The sequence below is a fragment of the Aythya marila genome (genome assembly GCF_965140915.1).
Source record: "Aythya marila genome assembly, chromosome: 19".
Lineage (NCBI taxonomy): Eukaryota > Metazoa > Chordata > Aves > Anseriformes > Anatidae > Aythya > Aythya marila.
Genome location: NC_139060.1, coordinates 10,258,362 through 10,271,881, shown reverse-complemented (window position 1 = coordinate 10,271,881; position 13,520 = coordinate 10,258,362). Strand labels below are relative to the sequence as shown.

Genomic DNA, 13,520 nt, shown 5'->3' with positions numbered 1-13,520 from the left:
CAATCTCAGAAAGGGGGACTTCAGCAGTGAGAAGTGAGAGGAGCACTTGTGGCATCGCCAGAGAGCTACACACAGCCTGCAAGAATCCAGTGTCCTGAACGGGTATCGAGGATGGAGGCTGCCACCTACACTGAGAACAAGTCTGATTTTTTTAGCTCGGTTTTTGATATTTTCATCAATCAGCCCAAGGGCATACAGTAATTCCTCTAAATTTTGGAATAAATTACTACGTGAATGTGAATTGCATATGAATATGCAACAAATGCTAATGAAGCATAACAAATGAATTAGCGTTTCCTGCTGCACCACATCCATGTGACTGTAAAAGCAGACAATTCAGACCATGCTGTTTTATAACAATTGTGAAAATAAAGTCAAAAGAAGTCACTGGAGTTTATAGCTTTCCACAAAAAGTTTCTGTTGCTAGTTCAACATCGGCATTCAGGATTTCTCCTTTACCTTTCACAAGAACATTACAAATCAGTGATGTTTTAAAGTGGAAAAACAATGACCACTATATTGCAGTCATGCCATCCTGCAGCCCTACGCTGGAATGAAACTGGAGAAGACACAGTTTCTTTGAAGAATATGTTCCAGGCATTTAGGGGTGGATTAAGAGGAACTTCAAAGGCTATAGAGTCAGATATAAAGCATTCCTTGAGCTCTGTCAGAATAGGTCTGGTTTTGCACTTTAAAAGAAGCTGACAAAGGTTTTCCCTAGAAGAGGGGGTTTGTGACCTTTTGTATCACTTTAAGGCAAATGAGCTGCTTTTCTGGGCTTTAATAATTGGCTTTAATAGTTTTATACTTTATATCTTTATTAAATATTCTTGTCAAAGGGCAGTAGCAACAGCCAGCTTTGTATCTATAAAATAAGAAATCAGCAATTACTGAGATACAGGGCAATCTTGTTTTTAAAGCCCACAAGTTGCAGTGAAGTGACTTCTTTCACAGATTGCTCTCCGTTCTGGTATTTTGTTAGCACTACCAGCTGAAGGCACCCCTTAACTGGCACTCTAGCACGTACTCACTGACAACGATATCGTGCCTCCCTGATAACTACCTTCGAGGTGCTCTTAGCAGTCACTTAAAATTCCAGCAGGGAAGTGGCTGTGTTAGGTTATCAGCCCAGAGACCGTCTTGTCTTCTTCACACTGAAGGACAGCATTGACATGTGACTACTGTCATTTGTTTGGCTTTTAATTATATTTAATGCTTCATTCAAATGGCACAACATCATCTCAACACACACTAGAAAATTCCAAGCAGTCAGCGGCACCTCCCTGAACACCTGTGCACACATGTGCCCTGCACCCAGCACATTCTCACCTGACGACCACCTCTTACTAATGCTCCCAATCCTAGACACAAATGCCTTATGAGTCAGGATGCCAGAAAATTATTACCTGGCCTGGCAAAAACTCGATGTGAGCTTAGGCAGGCCAATTTCATTTTCCTTATCAGATTGCCCAGCTTATACAATAGATACTATTACATATTCTCACAAGTCTCCTCTAAGATTGAATTATTCCAAGCCTTTAATGCTCTACGTCAGAGGTATTACAGAATTTAAAAGTTAGATTTTTCTCTTCTCCCTGACATGCTTTATTTCTGCGCATAATATAAGTATCACAGCTGCCTATCACAAGGAGAGGTGGTCACAGAAAAGGGTGCGCTTTGTTCCTGTTTCTGGGTTCATACCAACACTACCAAATGCATTTTCACTAGTTCCAGGATGTGAAACTTGCCCACTTCTACACCTGCCTGGTGTGGCTTTGAGCATTCCCAGAGGCCTGAATCACCTCCGGAAACAGACAATGCCCAGCAGAAGGTAGGCTCTGGAGCCCGGGGCAATGTCAGATTGGGTACTTTACCTGGCCTAATTATGGGAGCACTAATGATAGAAGGAATTGTCTTTCCTACCTTTGGGTCAATCTGAAGTGGGGCTTTTTGAGACAAAAGGATGAGAACCTAGCCTGCATGGCTCTAACTTTTGTCATCCCCCTCAGCCTCCCTCTCCCAGAAGGCCAGCAGGGATGTGAAATGCCATGGGGAAGCTGCAAGGCTTCTGGCAGGGAACCAGGCTCCAGGCAGCACCAACAGCCTCAACCAGGTCCCACGCCAAGCACGGGTCGGGAATGTACAGTCAGCTCCTGGAGGAGCAGGGCTCCTACAGCGGGGAGAAAAGAGTTTACACACTTCATCTCCTAAATTAGCACTTTTGTCTTCTATTATTCAGCTTGCATCAGACAGGATTTAGGCATATTGTCTTAATGATGTACTTTGGGAAAGGACTACTTCATGTTTACAAGTCTTACTTTCTGTTTCCAAAGTTACAATCCGTACATGGAGCACTATGTATGTTTGTGCATGGATCTGCCCTGTTGAATTCCTTGGCCTTCATGCTGTTTTACATCTTACCCCCTCTGGTTGTCATCATTCATGAAAAGGTTCGGGAGCCTTGTGGAGAAAAGGGCTTCCTTCAGGCGGATTTCACCCGCCCGCTCACTACAACTCAAAAAAAGACAGATTACAACGGAGAGGAGAGAAAAGCAGCCTTCCCAGCAGCAGCCCCTGGCTGCACCGCAACAGCTGAGCTCGAGGAACTCTCAAGAGCCTGAGGGGTGAAGGCTCAGGAGCCCACCCTGATGCGACTCCAGCAGGGCTCCCGCTGACCACCCTGGCACGTTGCCTGCTGGGGAAAGGCAGCGAGGCCGAAGGTAGAGAGGAGCCCTGCACCCCGGGTATCCGAGAGCTTAGTTAGTGGTTGTGTCACCCACTGAAGGAATGGAAAGAGTTGGGTTTCCATGCCAACGGGAAGGCATGTGCTTATGTTAGTAAATCCCTGCCGACCTCTGCTGATCTTTCCCTGTCCTGGTCAGTGTTTGGGATTAGTGACAGGGCGCACACCACTGCCTGCTCCCGGGTCCCACACAGCACAAGGAGGCCTGGGCAGGCTGAGGGGGGCTTTGCTGCTGCTTGCCCTCCCTCCCCCCAGGCCTGCTAACTGCAGAGGGTGAGCCTATCTGCCGGGGAAGGCAGCGACCTGACAAAACCCAGTCCTTCCCTAGGAAGAGCCTTCAGTTTACCTGCCCTGGGGGCACACCGCCCCTCTTCAGGGGATGCTTTTTGCATCCTAGGCCCTTAGAAGCCCCACGTTGTTGTTGGCACAGCAGAACGCTGCCATCCTCACTACAAGCTAAATATTGAGGTGTTTAGCATGGGGGAGAGTGAGATTAAGCCCCTTCTCCCTGGACACAGTCAAAGCACGTGCTCCTAGTAATAGGAGCCAGAAATAATAACCAGAAAGCAAGGCCCTGGCATTCTCTGAGACCACTGACAAGTTTAGGAAACGCCAGCAACTGGCACTGATTTCATTTGACCTGAAGTATTCCCTAACTGATATTCCTTGTCCTGTTTGCCGTGGAAATGGCCATCTTTCTCATGATCTGTTCAATGTTTTAGCACATCTATGAAGATGTACCTCCCACTATCTTTCTCTAGAACCTAGAGAAAGACACAGGCTATAAATAACTGGGTTTGATAGTGTTGCATATATTGCCACAGTAACTCTTTGATCTGTTCTTACAACATCCCCGTATTTCCCCTCCATAAACACTCCTCCAAGCTGACCTTCATGGCTTACACTTCTCTGATCTCTCAGCCATTTCCACAGATCAAATACTGAGACGGGGGTTTCCTGCATGGCCAGTTAAATAAAATGAGTCATAAGCTTTAATTTCCAATTCTAATTTAAATTTACTGACAATCAACAGAGTTGAAAGGATTGCATCTCTTTGTTTCCGTGTTTAAAAGAGCGTAAGGCTTAAACTGGCTGGATGTCCCAGCTAATCTCAAGAGCTCGCGTTATAGCAAACAGCAAACTGCCAGAAAAAACTTTTGTCTGCACGTGTTCTCTCTCAGTAGGCACCCAAAGCATTTTACAGGCCAAAGGTACATGAGTTACTGTGCTTGTTGTTGCCTGGAGTTGTGGAAACAGAGAGGAGTAGACACTTGGTTCTGCTCTCCAGAATCTACTTTCCAACACACCTTAGGCTGAGAGCCGTCCTGTCCATTACGCAGCAAGCAGCACTAAAACTGCAGGCACATGCAGAGGCTCCTCCACTCTCCCTCCAGAGTTTATGTTAAACCACTGGAGATAGCGTGGATCTGGGAGCCGGGTGGTCTTGCAGTTACAGCTTGCAACTGGCCATTGAGATAACCAGCACCATGACTGGATAACTTGGCCATACTGTGCCTCCATGGTATTTTGACTCAGCCCATTAGAAATCACAAAAGTAGTCCTATGCCTCACGAGGGCAAGAAAAGGCATTTCCTTATGGCCTTAAGAGCTCTACAGGTGCCACATAAATACCACCAGTCGTACAGGTAAATCCTGGCTGAACTCCCCTTGCAAAATAGAGCAGGTGTGGAAACCTGGGCTTGCCTTCAGCTTTACTGGCTACGTTGATATGTCATCCACCATCCAAAAGAAAAGGACATTCTCAGGAAAATACTGTTCCAGAGAAGAGCTTCACCCAGAAGAGGAAAGTTATTGGTGCAGCGGCCAAACAGCACCAACCCCCAAGCCCACGCCAACTCCAGCAGCCACATACGGGGTCTGTGCAGCCCAGCCGGCCTTCCCTGCACAGCACAAAGGCTCCATGACTGCCTCCCACTTCAAACCAGTAGCTATGGTTACTAGATACAAAAGACAGTCCTGCTGCTTCCCTGTGGCCAGAGGAATTCCAGGCACTTGGAGCCAACCCACCACACAAAGAAGCTGGTAGGAGGGGAAAAAAAGAACCCAGAAACAACAGAGTTTGACTTTCATATTCATGGTTGGAGGTGATCACAGAAAAGTCAATTTAGGGAGGCTTCAGAGGAAGAAAAAATAAATTGTTGGGGAATAAAAAGAAAGCTGAAAAAGGCCATAAACATCACCCACTAGTGCAAGAAACACCCAAATGCAGCATCCAGCAGGTATGAGCAGAGAGAAGGCACTTGGATTGTAGTTTTATCTTTACTTTTTCACACCCTTGTTCATTGCTGTTCTGAGTGGCAACCAAAGAGGACTTGTATATACATGTATTGGCCTGGCAGTGCTGAAAAGAGCATAAGGAGGCCTGTTCAATCCCAATCATATTTTCCAGTAAAAGGTTGGACATGTTCCTGACACAACCTTATAATCCCTAGATGACTAAAACAGATGTCTAGGCCCAGCAGATCTCCAAGCACCCAATTCCAGAAGAAACAAATATATTTTTTAGGGACCATAAGGAATTATATACAAGGGTGACTTCTGAAGCCCAAAGACACATTGCTGTGGAGCTGCAAGACCCCAGTATGCTCAAGTATGTTCTGTGTCTATAAAGTAAGTTTTCAATGTGGAAGAAAATACTAAAAAAAGCAAGCAACCAACCAACAACAACAAGCAGCAATGTTGTTACCTCATCACCTCATTAGCTCTTCTGTTACCTCGTCACTTCTTGCACTTTCAGGACAGATCTACTTTCTTCAACATCTCTAAGAGAAAACTCATGCACTGTCTTCTTCCTCCACACTTTGCACCAGAGATACCTGACACTTGAACGTACTGCTGTACTCCCCTAGATACACTCCTCTCCTGCCTTGACATATTTCTGAAGGATACAGACTGGGAATAAAGCTGTGTTTCTTCTGTGTGGGCACAGCTGTGAAATTTAGAACTTTTCAGTGGAGCAAGTGGTTATTACAATAGCTGAGTACTTCTTTACACGAAAGTGCACACGCTTTTAGCTCTAGTGAATAAATGCACTCCCAAGTGCACAGGGAGAAGGACAAAAGGAGACAAGAAATAAATAGAAGGAAAAGCCTATCTAGAATCAAATGTCTTTTATCTTCCTGACAAGAAGTTTTCAGGCTCCCAATCTAACCATGACAGTGGCATTTCGTTCAGTTACGTCTGCAATACAAGCACAGATCACAGACCTGATCTAAAGTTACCGCACATTATCTGGGTAAGAATCAGGCACAGAAGACAAAAACTTACCCCAAAACAAGAGGAAAAGTGGCAGCAGGAGCGCAGCGCTGCACACCCTGGATGTAGTTTTCTTTAATTCCATGACAAGTCTACGGGTGGCTGTCGTGAAAGCCTCCGGGAGGACGGGAGGCTGCAGGTCAGGCGCAGCAGCTCTCCCTACATCACGGGCTCTGCGGCACCCCGTCCATGCTGTGCCGGAGCGGGCCCAGCACTATGGCTGTGGACAGAGTCCCCGTGCGCCTTGCAGCGCTCCGCTGCCTTGCCGAGCACAGGGAAAACGCTGCCTGGATCGCCTGGAGCGAACTGCCGGGGGCACAGCTCCGGCCCCACGGGCACCCCGGCGCTGCTGGAGGCCAGAAGGGGCAGGACCCCGCGGGTGGCCCCGGCTTGTGGCTCCCCTGCACTCCTCCGACTGAGGAAGGTCACAAAGCTGGGAGCTGCACGGCTGGGACAGGAGCCCAGCGCTGGGGGTACGGCCGGGTGCAGGTGCTGTGTCAGGCACCGTCCACTGTTGCAGGTGAGGACCAACAAGGACCTTCCAGAAGGGGATGACTTGTCCAAAGAGAATAAAAGCCAAAAGACACAAAAAGCTCACTAGTAATTCCAAAGAGCAGAGACATCGGTCCTTACGGCTGCCTCATGAGGTCTGTGAGCCCCCGAAGCACACAAACCCCTGAGACGTACACGAGCCCTCTTCTCTGGTTAGGGAACGGTCACAGAGACCAACAGACACGGCCGTGTAACACAAGCACCAGATCACACCCCCACATTTACATGCATGTGCTTAGAGTTTTACAAGCAGAAAAAATTGTCAGGGTCCATCGGTTTTTGGGAGCCCCTGGAAGCAGACAGAGCTCACGCTCAGTTGTGACCTCCTAAGTACCTCAAATCCACATCACAATTGGATTAAATTAACCCTAATGAGAATTACGTACACTGCCTCACCCCTCCAGTGACAACTAAAAATAGAAGGCAGGTAAGATGCCGTACGAGCTTAAAAAGGCAGCATGAAAGAGAGCAAGGAGTCAGCGCGGACAGACCTGTGCTGCAAATCCATTGCAGTGCTTCATCAGTTCTCTTCCTTTCCAAACTCTTAACAATACCTGTACCAGACTTGGAAAGCAAGTGCAGAAATTGATGAAAAAATAGTTCCTGTTTTGGACAAGTTCCGTACTAAAGCATGGGCTCTTTCCCACAGGTATCCTACCATTAAATACAGGTTACCAGTACCACAAATAGGTCCCAGCTGCAAACTATCAAGGTAAAGAATTCAACAACCCCCAGAGCAAGCTCAGGTTCATGCAAACCGTCACCAATTTTAACTTGAAAATGCAGGATAATGTGGAACAAAATAAACACGCTTCCAAGTTGCAGTCAGTGCTCCGTATATTCTAAAGCTAAAACTAAGAGCAAAGGTAAAACTAGGGGTCAGTCTCTGGCAGGGTCTCTGTGACGTTTGCTGTGCACAAAGGTGTATGCGAAACTACAGCAGGGGTTCAGACAGAGCTGTGAGACTGCCCCGTGCTTCTGCCGTTACTGCCATGTTTGTCCACTGTGAGACCTTTTATGGCAGGACAAAAATAAAGGCAACCCCCCGAGAATCTGATGAAAGCAACAGGAATCCTGCACTGAGCAGTTTACACTGGCCAGGCTGATGGTTGGTAACAAATGCTTCACCTCACTACCCTGCCTCGGATCGCTCCACAGATGATGCATCGTGTAATCAACCTTATCTGGACCACCCTGCCCCCACTGCCAGCTCTGGTGTCTCCGCTCTGTTTTCTCAAGACCAGCCTCAGCATCGTTTTTTTTTTTTTTGCCAGCTACGGCAGCCATCTGGAACTCATTTTCCCTCCTTAGATTCTCATTTTGCTGCCAGGGGACGTAACCAAGCACTCACGTGCAGAATCTTTCTGCCCAGAATTTTTTGCCTCACCTGGGTGAATGATGCTGCCAACAGCTTGCCTTGTCAAAGCAATACGTGCGAACCCACTGCACGGCCACGCTGCAAGGAGCACCGCTCTTCCTCCGCCAGACACTGCCCCTTCTCCAAGCTGAATACTGCAATGCTCCACAACTACCCACAGTAACTGCTGGTTCACGTGTCTACCTGCAGGCCATGCATTGTTCATACAACAGAGGCAGTGTAACCAACTGGTAGAGGCCTTCCCCCAGAGGCTAAGGTCTCACGTGCTGCTGCGGCGGGGTCCTGACACCCCTGTCGGAGCCACTGGCTCCTGAAGACCTGGTACCTGCCAGCTAGACTCAAAGAGCAGAACAGTTTAGCAGAGGCTGAACAATTAAAAGAACTTGAGAGGAACATTCCTGGTGTCCCTCAGTATATTTCAGACAATGTTAACTGGTAGCACATCTAAGAGGTCTGCTGGGACTTAAGGCTCATTTAGCCCAAGCTACCAAAGCCTGCATAGGTCAAGACATCTGCTTCATTATCCTAAGTAAAATACCTTAATCCGGCATCCACCTATGCGGATATTAGAATTTAATTTTTCAACAGTCACGCTTGCAATTGTATGGGATTTTGCCAGCATAAATGGCAGACCACTTCTGTGCTGGGCCCTGGGGCATACAGCAACCAGTGCAGGTATTAACCAGCTTAGTCCAATTAAAGGACTTTAATGCAACTCTTCAAGGCCCTGATTTGTTAGGCTTGACTACATTTCCAAAGAAAGAGCACAATTGGGTGGATTTGTTATCTAAAGAATAAGCTCCAAGTCCTTAGTCATCCTTGCTAAAGCCTTCCCCACACTGGCCATGGTTTGTGCTACCTCGGCACTGCTGCAGCCCAACGCCAGTATAATCTGCTCTTTAACATAGTATTAAAATTAGAGCCAAAGGACACAGCTGCTTTCGTCTGTGTAACACTCATTACGAGAGACTTAAGGACAGCGTAACAGCGAGGCTTCTATTCTCAGCAAGCAGGCAGGGAACTTTGCAAGCCGGAAATGCATGCCAGGAAAATGGGGCAGCAGCGGGCAAGCTGGATTAGGGAAAAAGGAGAGAGAAGGTCTGGGGTACCCTGCAGAACCTTGCTGTTTTCTGTATTACCTCCTTTTCTGCACACTTTTCAGAAAACAATCTTACACATTTCTCCATGAACAGTTCACAATGAATGCACAGCAAAGTACCAGAGCAAAACAGCCTGTGCTTTCCATTCCAAGAACTATGCATGGTGGCATGGTTGCACTATTTTTCCTCACACAGGGCTTATATAGTGCTAAAATTACAGACCGGATACTAGAGACTACACGAGTGAGGTGACAGTCAGTACCACAGACAGAAGCTGGTAAGAACAGGGCCATCCACGCCTCCTTTCTATGCACATCAGGTACTTGCCGCAGAGCCTCACCTTCCCTCCTTCCAGTTCTGGAACCTCACTGAACAAAAATTTCTGCTTTTCTGAACTGAGCGATGCAATCTAACGGGATCAGAATCTTCTGATTTTTTTTTTTCATCAGCTTCCTCTGAGTGTTGTTAGGCACAGCCCTCGGTGACTGCAGGCCTGGTACAAGGGAAGTTAAGCTGGTTAAGAAGCAAATGTCCAGTTCCACTCAAAACACTTGTGAGAAAAAATCACTACTTTGGTACACTCCTCTGCTCTCAATCACAGCTGAGAAGTGCCAGATATATTCAAAAAGACTTAAAGTTCTCGAATTTCAAGCTTACAGACCCACAGGCCAATTCTGCATACGGAAGGGTTCAAAGACCTTACGGTGATGTAATGCTTGAGGGTTCTCGGGGGCCCAGTCTTTCAAAATTCGCTTTCTTGCAAATCACAATTACCCTTAGAATTCATGTCACCACTTTCCCATTTGGCCACTAGATGTCCCTTCTGCACTGCATGAATTCAAGCAAAGGCCACTGTGTGAGAACGGGAGTTGAAAAGAAATTCCTGTACCAGCAGCGCTGTCAGCCCAACGCCAGCAGGCACAGGCTGCAGCGCGGCAGGACGGTGCCAAGCCGCACAGCGAACGCTCCGCGAGCCGCTGCAACACCCACACGGCAGACGAGCCAAGCTTTGTCTGCAAATCAAAACCTCGAAGTTGCTACTAAAAGTTGGGAACAACCACACAAAATTTACACTCTCAAGACATACAGACATGTAGAAATATGAAGGATGGTCAGAGTTTCTGAGCCAGTCTCACTTCCCTGAACACAGCAATTGATTTCAGCTAGAACTGCGGTGTTAAGGCAGAGGAGCAGACCTGTAAAACGAAGGCAGAGCAAACACGTATGGGAATTTCATCGGAAATATCTGTGTGAGTTAGGACTGAATATAGCACACAATCACACGTAGGTGTGTGGTCTGCCTCCTCCCACACGTGCAGCCCTGAAAGCCCGGCCAGCAGGCGCCATCCTGTGGCAGCAGACTCTCAGTCCTGTGATGCACCAGAGACTGGCTCAAACACAGAAAGGACTCCTGGCACCCACAGCACAAACTAGCAAGAAAGCCTCTGTGAAATCCTGCTTTAACTGAGAAACTGGGACAACACCAGGTCCTCTTAAGAGAAGTGACATCTTAAGTCTCAGTTCTTCTAATCAGCATTACCGCCCAGTTCTGGGAAGACCCCCCCGGTTTGTCTGCAGACTACGGAAGGTCTGAGGTTAGGGTGTGAGGGGACGAAATGGAAGCAGAGTGCCTGAAGCCTGGAATCACCTCCTCTGCCTTGCAGCATCAGCCGCCTGTGCAGAGATCCCCAGGACATGCCTCATTTCAGAAAAGAACAAATTGGAAGAACCGGAACAAGGATATCCAGCACACACACAACACTTTATGGCTTCCCCTCCACCGCGCGAGGCCATTCACATTACGTGCAGCCTAGGCCATCATAAAGACAGAGCCAAGCTTCTGCCAAGTTATCTCCACGAGAAGTTACAGAAGTCAGGCTCTAGCCATGGACGTCTCTTTTGATCTATGTGAGACTCTGCTGGAGTGCTACAGGTCAAGTTGAAGCCCCTTTGATCCTCTTCCACTGCTTACAGCTGCATCAGTGGAGGCGAACCCCTTCCAGGAGGCCTCTCTTGGCAGACGGGGCGATGAGAACGCTGAGCAGCTAACAGGCAGCAGCTAACTGCCTGGACGCCCCTCAGGAGGATATTCTGTACGTAAAGTGCTAGAGCTGGGAGAAGCATGTGTCCAATATGCTGCCTGGATCCAAGAGGGTTTTGAAGGTGAGTATTACAAGGACTTTTTGCTGCTGTTTTTGTCAAAATGATCCAACATGCTTGTAAATGAAATACGTCTTTATGTCTATTTTTTTTTATCACGACCAGCACTGCCCAGACAGAGCCTTTCGGGCCACGAGAGGGCAGTGCCGGGCAGCGTTCTGATCTGCCAGCCAAAATCCAGCTTTGAGAGGCACCCTCCTAGATCCATCAGCATGTTTGTTGCGACTGTCTGCATTGTTGGCAACCCTGGAGTCCCAGTGCTCCCTAGGGGCTCAGCAGGCTCCAGGGGAAGAGTTAAATGCTCAGCCAGAAGCAGTGCAACCTGCAATCAGAGCCAAAGGAAAGGAGTGAGTAAGTAACCTCTGCAGCAGAGTCTGGGGGAAAGGAACCTTTTAATGCAAAATTTAGCACTTTGTGGAAGTCAAAGCAGGGGGTGGAGAAAAGGGAACTTTGGGAAAGCTCCCAGCTGGACCTGAAAAACAACTGCATCTAGCTGCACTGTGTGAGCATGCAGAGCTGCTGTGCTCTGAGGCAGCCTGGCCTCAAAGGCCTGCTGCACTGTGTTTGGCAAGTGTGTCACGGAAATTACACCTCTGAAAGCTGCATAAATCAGCAAGCACTGCCTCATTTTCCTTCCAGATGCAATCTCTGTGATCTCTCACAGCCTTCATGCACACATTATGCTCTGTAATTGGGGCTCCACAAAATGTGCGTTCTTACCACAGTCGGTAGCAAGGAGTAGAATGGATGCAGACCTCACATGTGCCAAATGCTGAGGAGTGAGTCATTTTCTCCAGGACAACAAAGATGTGGGGCTCTCTTTTGCACATTTGCATCTCAATAAACACTCCATTCAATATTCTCACCACCTCCTATTCTAACCCAGGTAACTAAACAGACATGCCTGTTGCCATGAAGACACGGGACAACTCTACTGAGAGCCATTTTTCCACTCACAAGCCGGGGACATTGCCCAGCTCTCTCAGTATCTCAGGCCTGCACACTCATGACTTTCTAGGCCATCAATATCATTATAACCACTGACTGAGCCACAGCGAGACAGAGCAGCAAACATCTCCTAAGTTACCTTCTATTTTAAGAATAGTTCACTAACTGGAGCTCCCATTTGAGTCAATTGTTTCTTCTTCCGAGCTGTCCCAGAAGAATGGCCGTACCTATACGGGGTGTGCAACAGCTGCTGGATCCACCATCGCTTGGATAAGAGAGTCTGCAAGTCTCACAAGGATTACTGCAGTATGCACTGGCATGTGGGCAGAGACATTTCATTTTGCTGAGATGCCATACCCTGTGATCTCCATCACCATCCATTTGTCAGATTGCTTAACGAATTTCAAGAACGACAAATACAGAGCTTTACACAACTGTCAACACGACAGCATCAAGTGTGTTTTCATGATCCTCAAACGGTGCTGCATCCCAGTATCAGTAACACTGAATTTATTTTGTAATTAGAACCTGAAGAATTATCTTGTCATCACAGTGGCAATGACACTTCCAGACCTCCTCTGTACATGTACATCTCTATTTAAGTAAAAAAGAATTATCTAAGCAAAATTAACTTAATAAGGACATAAGCTTGCACTCCTGTTTTCTTCTGCTATAGAAATGTTTTGGTGATGACCAACTTGGCAGCACTGATGTCATATCAGAACAATAAGAGGTGAGAGAAAATCCCCCATTTAATCCCTCAAATCCTTTTCTGAAAATATCTTTATTTGCTACTAGTTGCCTAACTGGACCGGAGATACAGGTAGGCTGAAGCTTTTAGGACTTCAGCACTTCTCTGTCCCAAGAGAAGCTCTAGGTTGTTCCACTTCTCTTAGGGAGCAGTTTGTGTCCATTTCCTACTCCATGCCTTCCAACAGCAGACAAAACAAAGCCCTGCCGAGGCTCTGCTAAAAGGTGCCCGTGATCTGCTCACAGGTGTTCGAATCCTTGGCTCTGGTAACTGGTGTGCTGGATGTGCACAGGAGCCCATCAGTACGTCAGAAACAAAAACTACTTCGTGGACTGAACAAAAGGAAAACAAAGCTGCAGTAGCATGCTGAATTAAAACACAATCTATAATCCTGATTTATAATTCAGGAATACAACCGTGATGTAAACCAACCTTTAAGGACCCAGCACACCGCACTGCATGAAGTCATTACTGCTTTGTGCTACACTGGGCAAGTGGAGGCGTGGCAGCTAAGTGAGGCTGTGCAGTGCACCAGCGGTGCTGACAACGCACCGAATCCGAGGGAGTGCGGCAGTTCTGGGTGTCTGACCGAGCGTTTTATTAAACGGAACA

At 47.4% G+C, this 13,520-nt stretch overlaps 1 protein-coding gene across 2 annotated transcripts in view; it reads right to left on the bottom strand.

Annotated features, from left to right (window-relative positions):
• Window positions 1-13,520, bottom strand: part of CRB2 (crumbs cell polarity complex component 2) — a 62,597-nt gene that overhangs the window by 29,196 nt on the left and 19,881 nt on the right. Inside the window, exon 1 of one of the 2 annotated variants that reach the window (XM_082775496.1) lies at window positions 6,032-6,163. The exons of the other annotated variant lie outside the window; for it this stretch is intronic. Coding sequence (XP_082631622.1) covers window positions 6,032-6,104 — 73 coding nt within the window. The 5' untranslated portion in view covers window positions 6,105-6,163. Of the gene's footprint in view, window positions 1-6,031; window positions 6,164-13,520 lie in introns of those variants that run through there. 2 annotated transcript variants of the gene reach the window in all.